General features: G+C 34.1%; 1 protein-coding gene across 1 annotated transcript; it reads left to right on the top strand.

Annotated features, from left to right (window-relative positions):
- The first annotated feature begins 389 nt into the window (after positions 1 to 389).
- LOC142636077 (uncharacterized) lies at positions 390 to 5,404 on the top strand. The gene is made up of 5 exons (XM_075810153.1): positions 390 to 524; positions 2,460 to 2,757; positions 2,841 to 2,963; positions 3,364 to 3,654; positions 4,941 to 5,404. The coding sequence occupies exons 2-5, from the start codon at positions 2,494 to 2,496 to the stop codon at positions 5,148 to 5,150; spliced, it is 888 nt and encodes a 295-aa protein (XP_075666268.1). The 5' UTR covers positions 390 to 524; positions 2,460 to 2,493; the 3' UTR covers positions 5,151 to 5,404.
- Positions 5,405 to 21,126: the final 15,722 nt, after the last annotated feature.

The following is a 21,126-nucleotide window of genomic DNA, read 5'->3' as shown; positions in this document are numbered from 1 at the left end:
TTTTTTACTGAGCAAATACATTGTACAAGTTTAACCTATTAAAATATAAAAATATGATCAATGATCAATCAAATTAATAATTAAATCCTTCTAAAAAAAATTAATAATTAAATATAAATATTAATTATTGATTTGGCATTTATTATATAATTTATATTTATTATCACGTCATTTTTTTAATTATATTCTAATAAAATTCATCCTAAGTTAAGCATTTTTCTTAACATTTTCCTAGTTTCAAGTTTCAACTTGTCCACTTTTAGACATTGCCACATATCAGTCAACAGTCAACACAAACATACGGTGGCCCACATGATGAGTTGGCAAAATCTTACTCGCTATCAGAATTGCAATTTCAACAGCAAAAAGCAGCATATCCCACCCCCTGTCCCAAACATCCTACGACTCTTCCCGTCTATACGAAGAAAAAATCAAAATCCAAAATTTATTTTTATTTTTATTTTTATATTTTTGATCTGAAAATCTCTCAGCTTTCTTCGATCCACTCGTTCCAGTGATTAAAGGTGAGTTAATTTAACTCTTCGCCATTCTTTGTTTGTAGTTTTAATGATATTTTCATTGCTTTAGAAATAAAAAAAAGAAATAAAAAAGTTGCTTTTATTTTTGCTTCAGAATGCAAAATAAGTGCTAGATAAAATTCACAGTGGTAGCCAAATGATGACTAATCAAAACTTTCTTATATTTGCTGAAATTGAACGGTGTTGGGTTCTTTCAGTTTTGTGTATTTGTTTGATGAGTGTCAATAATCACAGGCATAGCAAACTTGATATTTCACAATTGAAGATGTTTGATTCAGTAATCTTAAAAGTTAAAACCATGTAGTTTTAGTTTAGTAGAGTGGGTTTTTGCACTTGTATGTTTTTTGTTCTTTTAATCTGACATACATTTAAATCTGAGGGTATAATCTTTAATGGGTGTATAAAATAATTATACTATTTCAATGGTTTTAACGGTATCAATAACAAATGTAAGAGCCAAAGGGTTTCATTTTTTATTTTTTATTTCCATGAATTGGTAATGTTTTCTGGCAGACCTTAACTAGTCTATTCAGAATCCATAGAAAGGTCGTACCCAGAGTACAAAACTCGCACTTTTGCTAGGCTTGGAAGTTGGGAGAGGTGATTGGTAGTACCCTTTTTTTTGAGAGGCTGATTCCTAGACTTAAACTTACAACCTATTGCTTTTAGTGGAACACACTTGGCTTTGTACCAAGGCCCAACCTCTTGTAGAGAATTCGTATTCAACTCTAAAATTTTGGGACTAAGGCTTGGTTGTTGTTATTGTAGAATTAACTAGTAACATTAACTTATCAAAAAATAAGAATTCACTGGTAATGTTTTATGTGTTGATTTCTCTTAGACCCATGTTACTTTTTTGTTTACAATATGTGGGGCTGAGGGAAGTTGAACCCTGATTCTCCCCATGGAGAGAATTAGGCAATGCCACAAAGCCATAGAGCTCTTGGCGAGTCAGACTCTTAAACTCATATTATAGTTGTGCCTCTAATAAGTATAAGTGCAGCTACAGCACCATATCGATTAGTAACTGTGCTCTCAAAAAATGGAATAGGGTTTGCAGGATTCAGACGGGGTAACCATGCCGCTAAAATAACATATGGAATGTAGTGATGAATGAGATAGCTTAACAAAATAAATTGTACATGCTGCTAAAAGCTTTTCATATGATGACTTAAATACATCATAATTTAAGCTTTACATTTTGTTCTTGCAAACTCTCCTAGAATGGAGCATGGTTTTGTCTCATTTTTCTAGTTTTTCCCTTCCTGTTTTACTTGATCGTTGTAATTTTGGTTCCTAATTTTTGCCCCTTCAGTACATCTCCAATATACTTGGGTTGGCTATTTTTTTTAATAATGTTTTACATTACCTATCCAAAAAATTTAAAAACTTTACATTCATCTCCCTAGAAGCAGCAGAGGATTTCTCATCCACCATCACCTTCTTTTGAAATCAATTATTTTGAGGGTTAATGTACTTTTATGCATATGTTATGTGCATAAATATGTGGCTGTGATGTTTTCAGTATTACTTAGTTCAATCTTTTGGAGCTCAAGCATTTTATTCTCCAACACACTTAAAAATGATGAGTAGTAATTTTTATGGTAAGGATTTAAGGCAGTGATTAACTTTTTGGAAAATGCAGTGTCAATATCCAAATGTTGATATCCTTTTTAAGTGTGGCACATGTTCCTATAGAATGGATGAGAAAACCAACAGCCAAAATATAAGCTAGAAGTACTAGCACAATGTAACATGGAGATTGCTGGAGCCTTATATGATTGTTTCTGTTATGAATATATACTTGGTTTCTTCTCCTTGATTCTGCCACATTACTTGGTATATGGCTGAATGCTTAGTTCCTTGCATAAGAAAATGAACATATAGATCCTGATTTTCTATTTTTTTGAACTCTTGCAGATCCTGAGTTAGGTTCTTGTCTCTCTGGTTAACAATGGATATAAGTAAAATGAGTCGGGGAGAAATGACTCTTTTTGGATCTGCATGTTGTTCATTGCTTACGATGCATTTCACAGTACAGTTATTGTCACAGCATCTGTTTTATTGGAAGAACCCAAAGGAGCAGAAGGCCATAATAATGATTATCCTTATGGCTCCCATATATGCAATCGACTCATTTGTGGGGTTGTTGGATATCCGGGGAAGTAAAGTATTTTTCATGCTTTTGGATTCAATTAAGGAATGTTATGAGGCTCTGGTGAGTGCCTTCTACTCAGTTTTGATTTAATTTTGTTTTTGGCTTACCATCTCATGTCTGACTTTTCATATTTCTACTTACAGGTGATTGCTAAGTTCATGGCTTTGATGTACAGTTACCTGAATATATCTATTAGTAAAAATATTGTACCAGATGGCATTAAAGGAAGAGAAATTCACCATTCATTTCCAATGACTCTTTTTCAGGTGCAAAAGTCAGCTTCTACTTTGTAATATTCTGAATTTTATTTTGTTATGGGAACTATATTTACAAATAGTGTATGCTAGCATCATGAATGGGATTTTGACCCACTAGGGGACATGGAAAGTAAACAATTATGTTTCCAAGATTGTGTCATAATTGCTTCATCATAAACTTATCCAAATTTCAGTTAGGAAGGGACTGAAGCATATCATTCCTTTAATGCTGGTGTTTATTAAAATATTATTTTCTGAGCTGATGTGTTGAAACATGTCAGATCTAAATACATTCTGCATTATTGTAAGCTTTTCCTTTCTTGACAGCACTGTTGATCCAATCTCTTAGGTCCATTTCTGTTTAAGTCTATGTAAGATAATTGAAATGTAGTGGCTTCACAAACTGCAGCCTCACACTGTCCGGCTAGACCACCATACCCTGAAGCTCCTCAAGTATTGGACATGGCAATTTGTCATCATCCGCCCAGTCTGCTCCATTTTGATGATAGCCTTGCAAATACTTGGGATGTACCCCAGTTGGTTGAGCTGGACATTCACCATCATTCTTAACATTTCAGTTTCATTGGCCTTGTATTCTCTGGTGCTCTTTTACCATGTGTTTGCAAAGGAACTGCAACCCCACAAGCCACTTGCAAAGTTCATGTGCATCAAAGGGATTGTCTTCTTTTGTTTTTGGCAGGTAAATTTTATTGTATGTTATTTATTATTATTTTTGTGTGTTCTTTGTTGTTTGTGGTTATGTTTTTTTGGCTACTTCATCTTCTCTGATTGAAGCAGATCTCACACTTAATAAAGATTTCTTACCTATCCAAAAAAAATTCTCGTCCCATTCATTTTTTTGGCATTTAAGCTTAATTCTTCACACAACCCTTCTCCCCCTGAAAAGAAAGAAAATTACTCCAAAAAGGATAGAATGGAAGCCTAACACAAACTTATGAAATGCACCAAGGACGCAAAAGAACTCCCAAAGTTTGGACAAGAAATCAAAGCATCTCTGAAAACCTAAAAGTTGGACATAAAGACACCAGCCTTTCTCAGTCCCTACAATTATAGTTCATTAACTTTATAGTTGAAAGACCTAGGTGAAGATTTTTGAGTTTCCAAGGTTAAAAAAAGGCTCCTAGGATTTGGTGCCTCTTATATATAAAAACTAAAGATAATATGCACAAAAGTCTACTTCAAATGTACTCCACCGTGAAACTCCCAATGACCAACTTAAGCCGATGGTTCTAACCATTTGAACTTTTAGGGACTATTTAACATGCTTGAATTCCTTTCACCTCCAGGTGGCTGAATGAATATAACTAAGTGAAACATCCAAATTGGGCACCTGAGGTCTTCACTATTATTTTTCCAATTTAGTCAGACTCTCTAAGTTCTTGCTAGCTTGGTAGTTTGTGTTTATAGACTAGCACCCAAGTCTGGCTTGAATTGATAAGATGCCTCAAGTTTCTGTAAAGACGCAAACTAGCAGTTGATTTTAAACATCATATGCCTTAATCTTTAACATATTTTCAGGTGCTTTCATGTAAACTTATTATACTATTGGAAAATTAGTGTGGATGTTTTCTTTTTTAATAGAGCAGAAAACTTAAGTGATTCTAGTAACTTATACCTTAAGGGTAATCCTGGAACATTGTGTTGATCCAGAATACCCAAGCATTGTCATTTGCACTTTGAATAAATGGTTATTATCTGATTACTTATTTTCTTAGGAAAGGTATTCTCTGGGTCCTGGGTCTTTGTATTGCCTTAAATGACACTTAAACAGAACATATTGTATGACCTTTCTGCCTCAAAATTTTGTTCTGATACAACTCTCTCTCTCTCCCCCTTTTTTTTTTTTTTACTTCTGTTTTTTTCCCTCTATTCTATTATGAATTTCTTCTTTATAAGTATGGAAATAATATGTGGACATCTCATGTCAATACTTGTTTACAAATTTCCATCTTTGACCAAATGCAGGGAGTGGTGCTTAAAGTACTAGCTGCACTGGGTATCATTAAATCTCATCATTTCTGGTTAGATGTGGAGCACATTGAGGAAGCTATTCAGAATGTCTTGGTATGTTTAGAGATGGTTGTCTTTTCTGTTCTCCAGCAATATGCATACCATGTTTCACCTTACAGTGGAGACGTTGAATCGAAGTTTAAATTAAACAAGAAGGACAAATGATTTGAAAAGGCTCAAGCGGAAGCAGGGAGAAATCTATAGTAATATTGGCTCTGGACTCCTGTGGTATTGTAGACATGATAATGTGGATTTGAATGTAATCATGTATGTATTTTTTTTTTTTCTTTTTCTTTTCATAGTTGGAAAGACAAGGCTAATTCCAGACATTTTATACTGCATTTTTGGTGAATGTAATCATGTATGTCATATGATCACTTACTCTTCTCCTTATTATTTCATACTAGTTGCAAACTCAATAATAATATAATGTACAATTTGTAGGTTAATAATGCATGTCATTTAAAAGTATTTTCCATTTTTATAAATTTTATGTAATGGAACAAGTAATGTATTTTGCATAATTATAATATCTTTTTATATAAATGGAGAAGATGTTATTAAAAGGAATTTTTAAAAAATATATCATAATCGGTTGACTAATTTTAACATAATTAAGATTATTTTCAAAAAATATGTACACTCTCATTCTATAGAATACATGTAACATGTTACATTAAGTTTAAATTATTATATCTATCTAAAAAAGTTTAAATTATTATATAAATTAGATTTGTAGCACTTTTTTTTTTTCCAAATATAAGTATAATGTTTGAATTTCAAGGTATTCTTTTAAATGTCTATATTGTCTATTTTTAAATGTCTATATTGTCTTTTTTTTTTTTTTTGCATGTTTATATTCTATTTTTAATGTCTATATTTATCATTTTTATTGCCTATTTAGGTCCATATCTCTAATTTCTAATTCATTTAATTTTGTTTGTATTTTTTTTAAACCCAAAAGTAAAGAGTTTAGCCCAAATAGAATAAAATTTCATACTTTTCAACTATAAAGGTAAGGGAAAAAAATGTTAAGCCAATTAAAAAGGAAACCTACAAATAAAATCAATTTAAGGCCCAACTAGTCTAAAATAGATAGAAATTTACCAAATATATCACAATGGACCGAATGAACCTAAGTCAACCGAAATTGACTAAATTGGACTTAATAGACCTATGTGGACCGAACCAGACCAAAGTTGACTAAATAGACCAAAAACTACTGAAATAAACCAAATGGACTAAGAAGCTACATTGATGTGGCTCAAAACGAGCGCAATAACAATAAACGCTACACTTATATTTTTAAATATTATATAAATATAGATTTGTGAGACTTATATGTAGTAAAATTTGTACTCACTACAATATCACTAAAAAATAATTAGAATTATGTTGATTATGTTGTTGATGTGAAACTAACCAATTATGTCACTTTGTAGTTAGTAAACGGTGCAGTTTAACTGTTCTTTTATATTAAAAAATTAAATGAAAACATTCATAAGATGCATTATATAAAAGATCCTATTGTTTGATTAATATTAATTTTTTTAAAAAAATGCTTAAATGACGTCATGTACTGATAGATTTGGACAAAATAATAAAATTAACTCATTTAGTTATTTGCTAATAGATCTTACAATTGAAATAGGAACACATCTCACTCTTTTTTTTTTAATAAAAAATTTCAACCTATTGCCTCCGCTTCTAATGATAACTTTTTATCATCAAACTAAGACACCAACCAGTTTTTGGTATAGGTAAGAATTGAACCCCAGATCTCTCATTCAACTATCAGAAATTTTACCAGTTGAGCTAACTGGAACCCACCACATCTCACTCACTTTGTCTACCCAACAAAGCAACAATTTTGTTTCCATGAGCTCCTGGATGAGTTCATCCAAGCCTCACCCGACCCAATTAGTCATATACCCAACCTCTCATCTTGTGTGTACACAGCACGCACGCGCAAGGAGCCACTTTGTTGGCAGTTTAAGGCCTAGCCAAAGTTTCGAATCTAGCTCCCTATCAAGAACCAGGACCCAAAAATCCTGTGTCATCCTCTTTGACACATTTCAACACCAAACAAAAAGACCCCTGCTCCCAAAGTTGAAAATTTACCCTCTTGACTTTTGATGGTAAAAGCTACATGCAAAATTCAAATGTTTAGGTCAGGTAATACTAATACATATATTCCCACAAGATACAACCTGTGATTATGCATGGCGTATACACAACAGTGTTGTCATGATGCAACTCACTGTTTCCTATCCAATTCCATAAATTAATGCAAAGAGAGGATCTTTGCAATGAGTTTGGTTTAATGGTTTGGTTGAACCAGCATCAGTGATAAGCTTTTACATAGTTATTATGTCAATTATATAACCAAGCTTCTTCCAGCTTTGCCATGTGCCCTCTTAACTTGTTCTACTTAATTGGTATAAAAGAAGAATGAAAATCTTTCGTTTCTATATCCTTTAGACCATCCCAATGTGGTTTGTATATGAAACAATAATAAGCATTATGTGGATGTTCCATGAAAATAGAATGATTTCATTCATTTTCCAAAGCTTTGAAGGAGTTAATTGGAGCCAAAATAAGTCCAAATATTGCACATAAATGGAGTACCTGCAACATTTGACTTCGGGGGGATGCATTTCCCTTCAGTCATTCCTAGCTTTTCATATTTTCCTGAGTAAGCAATCAACTAACTATATATTCTTGGTCCAAAGTTTTGATATTTTGCAATGACACATTCTCAATTACCAAAAGTCAGCACGATTAAGATTAACACTAATCATTCATTCGCACCAATGTTCATTTGCAAGTTGTAAAGATGACTATGACTTTCAAAGCGATGTTATTCCATCAGAGTCATGCCCAGCTGACTAATATGAAAAGTCTATAATAACATGTCCAACCAAACCAAGTCTAGGTTTCTTTTCTCTGTTGTTTATATAAAATAATTCCACAGCCAATATCCCTATGTATATATACAGCTTTCCTAGTATGATTGATTGGTTGCCCGATCAATTAGGTGGAGAGATTCCTATTGATGAATATTGAATTTCCTTAACATCATAATGTTCAATTTCAGATATATTTTTGTAAAGGAAACACAACATTTTATCATATATGAGGCCTAATTGTTGGTGTCAAAAATAAGAAACCTTTACTGCATTCAGAAACCTTTATGACTTTGGAAATAAATCAGCAACATTTACAGATTTTATGAATAAATAATGCAATATTAAAAGACATGCCAAAAGCATTTGATTCACAAAAACCACAACAGGAAAAACCAATAACCTGCCCCACATCAATAAAAAGGAATTACTGCATTCAGATAACAGAGGAGCTTGTGTCAACCAAGAAAATACTTGTCACAAAAGCACAAAACAAACATCACCACCTTATAAAGAAGTCCTGCTTCGACAAGGACAGCAGCTGCTCAATCACATTCTATGGCTAATAAATCACTCAATAACATGCTAATCTTATGAATTAAGATGCAAATCCAAAGACACAAGTTAAATCGTTTAATTCCTAATAAGCCTAACAGGGCAAAGCAAAACTGATATTATTCTACCCGGCAACCATAGTTGGGTCACAATCACCGTTAATCTACCTGTCCCAAACCAACAAGAGACATTACCACAGAGTTAGATTAGGATTGTAGGAGAGAACAATGAAAGTGGGAGGAAAAGAAATATATGCTGCAATATAAATACTTTACTTTCCAGCCATTTGGAGCAGTAATGTTTAAAGAATACAACTCATAACACGTGACTTCCCCATGATGATAAATCACAAAATTTACAAAATTCCAAAAAGCATAAGGCTGTAGTGCTAAAAGACCAAATGAATGATCTCAAGTTTTGAAAGGTTATGATAAATGCAAGTAGATGGCAATCAAACTCAAAAACTTAATGCACCAAGAGATGCAGGAGTCGCCAAAAAATAAATAAAAGAACTATTATATTTCATAAGAATCCAACAAATATAAAGATAAATCCTTCTGGTGGATCTTAAGATAGATACAAACAAAAGTAACATGCTTGTGCAATACTACAATCATCATACTGGATCTCTAGATCTTTCACAAGAGGTAGTTGTTTCATTTAATAACAACACAATTAAGGTCTTTGTATAAGGAAAGATCCACACAATAATAACTCATTAGGGACCCAACAATACAGCTTCCAATGAAGTATATCCCTTCTTTACACTGATCAAGTCATTCCTATATCGTCTTGCAATGCCTGAAACTATTGTGACTAGTGTAATAAGATGACATGGCATGGGAGGGATCATGCAAGTGTAAAAAAATTATTATGAAAATTGGAATGCAGTAAGTATTCACACCAACCCATTATTGTCCCACTGAAATTAGCAAGACATCCGAGCATAATATTTATCCAAATCCTCTATGAGTAAGGGAATTTGAAAAAGAAACAAGCTCTACTTTCATTATTGTTTCTGCATAAAACAGATCACCTTTGAAACCCCACTGCAGTAATGAATGGTCAGTATGCAATCTGTTTCTAATTGAGAGCAAGCCTAGAAATGCACCTAACAAAATAAAATGAGAAATACTCACTACTAACAGCCAGGGGAGCAATTACAAAGAGAATACTGTGGACTTTTATTCTCCATGTGCAGAGTTAGACAACAGATTCCTAGACATAAGAGTTGCAGAGAAGTTGGAATTTAACCACAAAGCAGATTGAAATCAGTTCTTATGAAATGCAACACGATCAAATCCTTCCCACTTGCTTGCAACTTTAACAAAATCCTCATCCTGATCAACAGATCGTTGTCCTGTGAGAACCACTTTCTGCAGCGCATTTGAACAGATCTCTGATTTTGATGTGCTAGCTTCACAATTATTGCAAGACTTCATCATGTATTGGCGAAAGAATTTCTTTACTTATCAAAAAAAAAAAAAGTCCATTGATGTTGCAAGCCCATTAACCAATTAAGAAGTGCAGCCTACTCTAGTCCGTTGATTTGAGTTGATAACAAGTTGGCTATACATGCAACCAACGTTGCAGTTTTGTTCCCAATGGAGCAAACTTGCTACATCAGAATGCAATTCAGAATGAAAAGCAATTGACGGGAAATGTAAGTGGCAGCACACTTTGACGACCAAACTGTTGCACAACATAATAATATAGTGGTTAGCAGCCTTAGATTTTGGGTAATCCCCATTTCCATAGGCCCATATAATGATTAGAAATGAGTAAAATGACGAATAATAAGTGTTTTTGAATCAAGTCAATATTGTACAAAGAATTAGAAAGACCTTAACACACCATCCTCCAACCGTGATGTCTTTGGCATGCTTCACACTTGTAAGAAGTTGCACTTGATCATCCATGACTTCCATTAGATTGTTTTTTGTGATGGGGATTATATTAGAGACAATAAGCCTAGCTTTAACCAAAGTTGACACATCCTTTATTTGAATTTTCCCAACAAAATTAAAAATGCCTTCAATATGAAATGACTCAAGTTTTGGAGCCACAATTTCTAGTTCTTGTAGTGCTATCATGTGCTCAATTACAATCAAAGTGTTCAAACCCTCAGAGATTATATTGCACACTCCTGTACTGGAAAGCAATTTCATCGTGTGCAATTTAGGCGTGCCTTTTAACACATCCCTTATTACACCAACCCCAAAGCTCATATCCCTCAAATGCAGTTGCACAAGTGAATTCCAATTCACAGAAATTCCTTTATCTAAGGTTATTAGACAGCCATTCAAAGAGAGTTCACAAAGAAAGGGATTTGTATAGAAATTTAGAGGTAGAACATACTTGAACAATGTAAGGCTAAGATTTTCTACTATCAACTATCAATCGATCTTCATTTGCGGCAGTGTCGCCTTTGCCAAACAGTGGTATTTCGTCCAAAAATTCAGAAGTTTGTGTAGAAATGGTCCAAATTTACCAAATATATCGCAGTGGAGACTAAATTGGACTTAATAGACCTAAGTGGACTGAACCAGACCAAAGTTGACTAAATGGACCAAAAAATACCGAAATAGACCAAATGGACTAAGATGCTACATTGATGTGGCTCAAAACGAGCGCAATAATAATAAATTATACGCTTTTATTATATAAATATAGATTTGTAAGACTTATATGTAGTAAAATTTGTACTAACTATAATATCACTAAAAAATAATTAAGAATTATGTTTATTATGTTCTTGATGTAAAACTAACCAATTATGTCACTTTGTAGTTAGTAAACAGTATCCAAAGCATGTCAATTTGTAGTTAGTAAACAGTGCAGTTTAAATGTTCTTTTATATTAAAAATTTAAATGAAAACATTCATAATTAAATGAAAACATTATATAAAAGATCCTATTGACGTCATGTACTAATAGATTTGGACAAAATAATTAAATTAACTCATTTAGTTATTTGCTAATAGATCTTACAATTGAAATGGGCCTAATGGACCAAACTGCGATATTATTATATAAAAGACACATCTCACTCACTTTTTTTTTTGAAGTTTCAGCCTATAGCCTCGCTCCTAATTATAACTTTTTTATCATCAAACCACAGCAATCAATTTTTAGTATAGGTGGGAATTGAACTCCAGATTTCTCATTCAATTATCAAAAACTTTACTAGTTGAGCTAATTGAACCTCACCATATCTCACTCACTTGTCTACCCAACAAAGCAACAATTCTGTTTCCATGAGCTCCTGGATGAGTTCATCCAAGCCCTCACCCGACCAAATTAGTCATATACAAACCCAACCTCTCATCCAGTGTGTACACAGCACGCATGCGCAAGAAGCCACATTGTTGGCAGTTTAAGGCCTAGCAAAAGTTTCAAATCTGGCTCCCTATCAAGAACCAGGACCCAAAAATCCTGTGTCATCCTCTTTTTGACACATTTCAACACCAAACAAAAAGACCCCTGCTCCCAAAGTTGAAAATTTACCCCCTTTGACTTTTGATTTTAAAAAGCTACATGCAAAATTCAAATGGTTAGGTCAGGTAATACTAAATTACTAATACATATATTCCCACAAGATACATCCTGTGATTATGCATGGCGTATACACAACAATAGTGTTGTCATGATGCAACTCACTGTTTCCTATCCAATTCCATAAATTAATGGAAAGGGATCTTTGTAATGAGTTTGATTTAATGGTTTGGTTGAACCAGCATCAGTGATAAGCTTTTACATAGTTATTATGTCAATTATATAAACAAGCTAGCTTCTTCCAGCATTGCCATGTGCCCTCTTAACTTGTTCTACCTAGTGAGACTTAATTGGTATGATTAGTATTTAGTAATGGTCAGTCTTAACAGACTATAAAAGAAGAATGGTAATCTTTCTTTTCTATATCCTCAAGACCATCCCAATATGGTTTTAATATGAAACAACAATAAGCATTGTGTGGATGTTCCATAAAAATAGAATGATTTCATTCATTTTCCAAAGCAATTGAAGGAGTTAATTGGAGCCAAAATAAGTCCAAATATTGCACATAAATGGAGTACCTGAGCTGTAACATTTGACTTCGGGGGGATGCATTTCTCTTCAATCATTCCTAGCTTTTCATATATTCCTGAGTAATCAATCAACTAATTATATATTCTTGGTCCAAAGCTTTAATATTTTGCAATGACACAAATTCTCAATTACCAAAAGTAAGCACGATAAAGGTTAACACTAATCGTTCATTCGCACCAATGGTCGTTTGCAAGTTGTAAAGATGACTGTGACTTTCAAAGTGACGTCATTCCATCAGAGTTATGCTCAGCTGACTAATATGAAAAGTCTGTAATAACATGTCCAACCAAACCAAATCTAGGTTTCTTTTCTCTGTTGTTTATATAAAATAATTCAACTTTATTTAGAGTGTCATACTCATGTCGTATTCGTGTCATACCGGTATTGTACCTACTATTTTATATTATAATTTTTCAAAAATTGCTCATGTCACTGTATTTATAATTTTTCAAAAATTGCTCATGTCACTGTGTTGTACCCGTACCTGTGTCTGTGTATTCTGGTATATATTATATACAGCTTTCCTAGTATGATTGATTTGGTTCAGGGTTTGTTAATTGTTATTAGAGATGACTGCTGGTCTGGGGATTGTTATTAGAGATAGTTTTGGGCAAATTATTGCTGGTACCTCTCGAAGAATTGGTGATGTAAGGAGTGTTCTCGATACATCACTTTTATGCAGCTCATTTTGTTGTACAGTTTGTTCTTGATGTTTGTGTCCTTGCTCTGGTTAGGGCCCGGCCCATGGGCCTGTTTAAATTGAGCCATTTTTGGTCTGACCCACAAATTGGACTTAGGTAGAGCCAGACTCCACGCATCGAGAGTTACTTCAAATTTCACTTAAACAACCAGCCCAACAAACTTCAAATCTCACTTGCTTTGGTTAGGTGCATCGCTTGACCTGGTTTGTGAGAAGTGTGTACGAAAGAACATGTGGAGTTGACACTTGACACCAATTATTGGACAGTCATAAAATAGCGTCTAATAATTTTGGTTTAAAACACTATTATTATTACTCAAAAAAAAAATGTTTGGCCATCTAATATTTTTTTATTAATTTTTTTTCTTCCAAATTTAGTTACTCTAAACCTAAATCGGATAAAACTTGTCTAGAACCAAAAAAATTAATCTAGTGGTTATGCATCAAGAATACTGCATGTGTTTAGATATTTATGGTTTCAATTTTAGAGGAAAAATGAAAATGGCTTTAGTTTGAAAAACCTTTTGAAAAACATGTGACTTGCGAGAGTTAATGTCAAGATAAACTAAAAGTCTCAACGTTATTTATGTTGCATTCACATTTTGATGGGGCCATCCTAACCAACGCCAAGATCCCATCACTCTATAATGAATGATGTGGTTCGTCAATTGATGAGGTTTGAACTAAGTGATTACATAATGGGAGACCTCATTCATGATTTGATTAGCCAATAGGGGGTTTTTGAGAAAAAAGAAACTTCGAAATCAAAGATTTTAGTGGAAAACAGATTTTTTGACAAAGAATTTTGAAAATAAAGGTTTTTGGTGAAAAACAAAGACTTAAGGGTGGTATTTTGAAAATTAGGCTTTCTAGCATGAAACAAAGATTTAAAGGTAGTACTTTGGGGTTTGGGCTCATTGTTCTGTTTTGAATATTTATATTATTATTAGAAAATATTATAATAATAATTTTGTGTTAATTCATGTATTTTATCATTGGTTTTGGAATAATATTGAATAATTAAGTTTTGTGCTTAAATTGAATTAATGCATGAATATATCTTTTGTAGGAGAATAAAATTAATTATAGTAAGAATGACATGAGTAGATTTGTGCAAAAAATAAAAAAAAGGCTAATGGACTGTATTTTTATGAGGGCCATAATGAATTTAAAGATGGCCAACCATTTAAATTTGAGTCCAATGCCCATCTCTCACAGCTATCTGGGATGCTCTTCCTTCGTTCTTGTCTTGTCAACGAGTATATCTTTCTACGTTCCTTGATTTAGTTCACTATATCAATGACAAAGGAAATAATATGGCACTCTTTGCGATGGTAGTTTGGACTACATGGCACCGAAGAAACTAGATCAGAGTCAGCAACATCGACTACCATATTTGGCAGGTACTTTCCAATGCTACTCAATCTCTTCTTGACTTTCATCGATACAACCCTGCATCAGCGGCCCAGAGCCCGCCCCAGTCAACCACAGGTTCGGTGGATCCCTCCCTCAATTGGTTCAAATCAACTTTAATGGGACAGCATTCAAGGATATAGGGGCAGCATCAGGGACGAACCCAAGAATTCAGGCTAGGAGGGGCCGGAGATAAGCGAAAAAAATAAAAATAATCAAAATCAAAATCAAATGCACATCGGCATTTTCTAGAACCGGAACATCGGCATTTTAGTTGTTGGCAATAGTACATTAACTTTCGAAGAATTTGAATCTTTTCTTTTGAAAAAATCAAACATTGTAGTTGATTTTCTCATGATCTACAAATAAAATAAGAATTATATATATTATCTCACAAACAAACTAATTGTTGTTACTATGTAAAGAAAAATACTAGAATCTAAGTAATATGCATGATGCATTTAATTATAAATAGTATTTCTCACTGCTTTTTCAATTTATAAATTTATCTAATTTCAAATCACTAGTTATAGCATTATAGTTAATAATAGGTGCAAGTGAATCACTATTATTTTAATAAATTTATGTGACAATTTATTATTTTATATGACTTATCTTTGTCTTTTGTCTTTGTATTTTTGCCTTTATCTTTTTTTTTCTGCCACTAACCCAATCTTTATCATGCACTACCAACAAACACTTTACCATTTTTATTCCTTGAAAGTTGAATCACTTTTCCTATTTCTGTGACTTGTCCCTATTTTACAAGGGAGTCAATACCGTACCGGAAGCCGTTTTGGTTTAGCTAAAGAAACGAAATATTTCGGTACCACTATACCGTTTTGAGATTACCGCTAAATATATATATATATATATATATATATATATATATATATATATATATATTCTCTTAAAAATATAAAATGATTTAAAGTTTGACCAATAATAATAATTCCTTTAAATATTAATAATTATGGTTGTAGTATAACTTTTTATTTTAAGAAGAGTTGTACTTTAATAATAGTACCAAGTACATGTGCTTACTAAATGCAGTAATGAAAAAACAAAAGAAATAAAAATCAATGTGCAAAAGGTAAAACTAGGACACGTAGGTGCTTGGGGATAAGTTTGAAAATTTTGAAAACTTTCGACTCATTTAGGCTGTGTTTGTTTTGGCTTCAAACCACTTTCAGAAATGCTTTTTCGTAAAAGTGTGTGTTTGGTTGTTACTGAAAATAGGGTCAAACTGAAAATATTTTCAGGGTTGACTGTAAATAAGGAACTCCAAGCGTAAAATTATTTCCGTTCTTATTTTCACTTCAAACCATTTTCAAGCTCACAGACGTGCAAAGAGAGAGAGAGAGAGAGAGAGAGAGAGTAGAGAGAGTGAGCTAGATCGCGCCCTAACCCCAGACGCACTAGCGAGATCGCACCCTAGCACCGACGCAGCCTTCGCGATCGCGCCTCCTTCGCGATCACGCAATCTCGATCTCGCCTCTCTCTGTTCCTTCTTCTCTCCCAGATTTTATGATTTTTTTTTTTTTTTTGGTTATGTTTCCTTTGTGTTTCTTTGTTGAGAAATGATGTTATATATTTGTTTGGAAGCTAAGAAAATGTGAACAACAAGTAGAAAATGTATTTTCTATAATATTTTCAAGATCACAACCAAACACCTGAAAATATTTTCCAAAATATTTTTTAAAATGCCACCAAACACCTAAAAATATTTTCATCTGAAATTATTTTACACCCAAAAAATATGTTACACCTAACCAAACGTAGCCTTAATGACTTCAGTATATTCATGTGGGAGTGGGACTCTAGCTTACAAAACAAGATATACTAGTGGGTGTCCAAAACTAGAAAAACCAAAGAACAGAGAAGCGGAAAAGCTGAAGAAAAACAAAGAACGGAAAAGTGAAGAGGCGAGGAAGAAGAAGTTGAAGCAGGTGGGGAGACTGTGATTGACAAAATGGAAGTGGCTGGAGACATAGGAGTGACCAGCGACATGATGGTGAGTGGCTGTGACGACAAAAACTGATGATTTTTGGGTTTCTTTTTTTCTTTTTCTTTTTTGTACCAGCCCAATTTAGATTTACCAGCCGAAACATCCAATTTTCGCCAATAAGGCCGAAACAGTCCAGTATGGGCCGATACCCAGAGCGGTACGAATCAAGGGGGGTTTTGGTACCTATCAGTCCACCGATACGAAAAAAACCAGCTGTACCGATCGATACGGTACGGTATTAACTTCCTTACTATTTTATTGGCTAACTACTGCATAACAAACAGTCAAACATTGATATTTTCTCTAATTTCTAGAGACTCTACTCTCTCTCTCTCTCTCTCTCTCTCTCTCTCTCTCTCTCTCTCTCTCTCTATTATATAAGTGAGATAGTCACAAACACAAAGTCACAAAGCCAAAAAGCCAAAAAAAAAAATACCACAAGCACAGATTCACTCATCAATAAAAACACAAACACCATAAGCACAGATTCTAAGATATTGAAGGATAGATTAAATACTTGAGTGTGAAGTGTGAAATGTGAAGGTTGGAGCAAATCAAGCCAGTGGCGGTATCATGGCAAGATGGGTGTTGCGTGGTGGGTGTCGCGTGGGTTTGCGAGATGGGTCTCGCATGGTGGCGGAGTCACAGCGTGGGCTAGGGTTGTCCACGGGTCAGGTCGAATCGAGTTTTGACTCAACCTACACCTGACCCGATCGAATCAAGTGAACAAAAAATAGACCCGCAACCGCCCGAACATATGGTCGAACCCAGTGGCTTGGGTCGTCAAATGAGCAAGTCGGAGCTGTCGAGTGATTTCAGGTTTGAAGCACAAAGAGAACAAGAACACAGAAAATCTGAAGAACACAGTTACACAGAAATCAAAACCCAAACCCAACAAAAATCAACCCAAAGAACATAGAGATTTTTCAACAAAAAAAAAAACCTGAAGAAGATAGAGAGAAATCAAAAACCCAAAGGACAAAAATCACAATCCAAACCTACAAAAATCAAATAACACACCACGAACAAGAACACAGAAAATTTGAAGAACACAGTTACATAGATATCAAAACCCAGACCCAATAGAAATCAACCTAAAGAACATAGAGATTTTTCAAAAAAAAAAAACCCGAAGAACATAGAGAGAAATCAAAAACCTAGAGGACAAAAATCACAATCCAAACCTACAGAAATCAAATAACACACCACAAAACCCAGATCTATGAGATTGAAACAAAGAGAAAGAAAACACTAAACCGGTAACACCACCACTCCATCGCCCACCATCACCACATCCATCACAAGATTAGTGAAAATTTTATTTTTAAAAAATAATATTTTGACCCACCATCAGATGCACAAGATTAGAACCTCAAATAGTAGATTAGAGGAACCTTCAAGAGAGAGGGGTTTAAGCAAGACCAAACCTAGGATGGCGGTGAGTCAACGGTAGTGGCAGAACGATCAACTTGACAATGGCGACGAAAATAAGGGGGCTAGGGCTAGGGATTTGAGAGAGGAAGGGAGAGAGGCGGAACGTGAAATAGAAAAAATACAAAAAGTCTAAAACGGTGAGTAAGAGAGACTGAGATGTGAAAAACTAAAAACCCATTCTTTTTCTTTTTAAGTTTCTAACAGGTTGGGTTAGTTTCTACGGGTTAGTAAATGTGGAATCCGAACTCGAACCGAAAACTGAATTTTTAAAACTGATGGACCCGCACTTGACCCGTTGGGCATTCAAATCCGCCCGTGGGCCTTTGGGTAGGATCAAGTCAGACAAGTGGATCAAGCTTGACGGGTTGATGGACAGCCCAAGCGTGGGCAGCAACAAGATTTCAAGCTCTCACCTCTCTGTTGCATTTTGGCAGCTTCACGGCATGGGCAGTGGCAAGGTCTCTCTTAGTCTCTCTCCCCTCACTCTCTCTATCTTGTGGCTCTTACCTCTTAGTTTTTCTTTTGTTTTTTTTCTTTTGTTTTTCCATTTGGAGTTTGGAGTCTTTGGACTGCTAGGTTTATATTTTTGGACTTACCATTTTTTTTTTAGATTGACATGTGAGCTAGTCGGCTGGGTTAATGGTTCACAATTTTGGAGGGAGCCCAAGCTATAAAGTAAGGGGGGCCCAAGTCTTTTTTTTTTTTTTTTTGAAAATTAATCTACTAAAAAAAATTGGGCCAGGGGGGCCCGGGCCCCCACCTGTGTCCGTCCCTGGGCAGCATGTTTGAGAGTGATTATTCAAGATGATAAGGGGCTGGCTCTCACCTTCTCTCTAAAAAAGTCACTCTCCCTCCCTCTTTAGATGAAGCTGGTATGGGTTCCACCTGCCTGTGAGAGGCAAGTCTCATGCACCTAGCACATAAGAGATTTTTCCCTTTAGATGATATCGAAGCCTTGGTATCACACAAGAGCTGGGTTTTTCATCATTTACCCTTGAAGGAAACTCCGAGGTGGTCATCAAAGCTCTTAACAGCAAAAATGAGTCATTTGCTTCATTTGGTCACCTCCTTGCCTCGGCAAGATCCTCTATAGTTGCCTCCAACAATATTTCTTACTCCCAAGCCTGTAGACTATGCAATACTATAGCACACAACCTAGCTAAACATGCTAGACATGTTAGAGGTTTATCAGCGTGGATGAAGGATGTTCCTCCACACCTCCATGCTATTCTTTTAGCCAATCATGGCTGATTTTTTTTTTCTTTAATAAAAGTTTGAAGCATTTCTTCTTAAAAATTTAAGTCCAATTGGAGTAAGGAATCAAAAGAAATTCACATTAATCCAACACCATTTTTGTTTAGGATTCCAACCTATGCATGCTTTAGTATTTTGAGCATAACATTTAGCTTAAATATCAAATTGCAATGATTCAAGTTGGGTTGAAAAGCTAACTCGAAGGCTACAAATTTGTAGTTTATCAGAAGTCCATATTTTAACGTTTTATGGGCGAAACAATATTCATTTAAGTGTAACCTAAAAATCATTGATTTTTTTCTAAGTCAAAATTGTAATGGAGAAATATATTGTACAAGCCATTAGATTAATACCGGTACTCCTCTAAAATATATATGGTGAAATACCAAGTTGTATTGGCTTGTATCAGTTGTACCAGGATGTTTTGAGTGTTTCAACCAGTGCAATAAAAAAAATAAAAAAATGTAAAAAAAAAAAATTGTAAATTTTGTGAGAAAAACATGTTATTTAAGCTAATATATTGGATTAATGTACTTACATAAATGTATATAAATGCATAGAAATATTTAAATAGCGATAATTCTGAAACAGTACACTGATATCAACCAGTACCGAAATATTTCATTCCCTTTGCCAAACTGAAACAACCTCAGATACAAAATTGACTCCCTTGAATTTTTCCAAACTGGAATCCAACTTGTAATAGGATTTCTTGACCTATTTAAAGGCTCTTTAGGTCAAAGTTAAGAGGGTAGTAGACTTAGAATGAAAATTAGGTTTTGTCAAAGTTTCTCAAAGTCTTTTAAAAAAAATCTGTTAAATGTAATTACTAAGATAATTAACTTTAAAGAAAATTTATGTTAAACATTTCAATTAATTAAAATATCTTCTAGTTAAGATTTTGTTAATAAAATTTTTAAAATATCTAATAAATTACTAATTATTTAATTATAGCCATTTTTATTTTTTATACCCTTTCTTAATTAAAATGAGTATTACGGGACTGTAATTTTAATTATTAATTAAATTTGGAATTTCCCCACATGGCCTGCTAAATGCTACATTAAGCCTAATTTTAAATAAAAAAATTAAAAAAAAAAATTGGTTCCAATATTTTTTAGTCACATCGAATGTTATTAACATCACATATGTTGTAGCTACGTCATATACAATTGTATAAATATGTCACATATGATGGTTCTCATAATATTTTTCATTCAAATTGAATGATACCTTAGTCATATATAATAGTACATATGTCACATATGATGGTACCTACATCATATTTAATGGTTCCTTTTTTCTTTTTTTTTGAGAAATTTCTAACTTATGGCATCCGCTTCTGATGATAGCTCTTTATCATCAAACCAAGACACCAATCAATTTTTGGTAAAGGCGGGGATTGAACCCCAGATCTCTTATACAACCATCAGAGATTTTACCAGTTGAGCTAACTGAAATCCACATATTTAATGGTTCCTTTAAATATGACATAAGTGAAACTAATTCAGCGATCAACGTGAGGCTTATAGTGTGGCTCGGTTACATCGAAATGGACTGAGAACTTTTCGAGTTTCTTGCCATGGTATTGGCGCATGGTATTATCAATGACACTGGGCATGTAACACCTCCTCACACACTGAAAATGGAGATAGAGAACGGAGATCCACAACTTGCCCCATCACCGTGACAAAACATTTGTACAAATTACATCTTGTGTATTGTAGAGCACGACCAAGAAAGTGAGGATGTGGACGATTAACGACTCTGGTAGGTCGCTAA

Source organism: Castanea sativa, chromosome 5, assembly GCF_040712315.1.
Source record: "Castanea sativa cultivar Marrone di Chiusa Pesio chromosome 5, ASM4071231v1".
Classification (NCBI taxonomy): domain Eukaryota; kingdom Viridiplantae; phylum Streptophyta; class Magnoliopsida; order Fagales; family Fagaceae; genus Castanea; species Castanea sativa.
Note: the sequence above shows the minus strand (reverse complement) of the source record. Positions and strands in the feature narration are given on the sequence as shown.

Bases quoted from the DNA above. Each gene is read 5' to 3' on its own strand.
- LOC142636077 (XM_075810153.1), top strand. From the start codon at position 2,494: ATGGATATAAGTAAAATGAGTCGGGGAGAAATGACTCTTTTTGGATCT. The intron at 2,758-2,840 runs GTGAGTGCCTTC...TTCTACTTACAG, and splicing joins AGGAATGTTATGAGGCTCTG to GTGATTGCTAAGTTCATGGC. The intron at 2,964-3,363 runs GTGCAAAAGTCA...CACAAACTGCAG, and splicing joins TTCCAATGACTCTTTTTCAG to CCTCACACTGTCCGGCTAGA.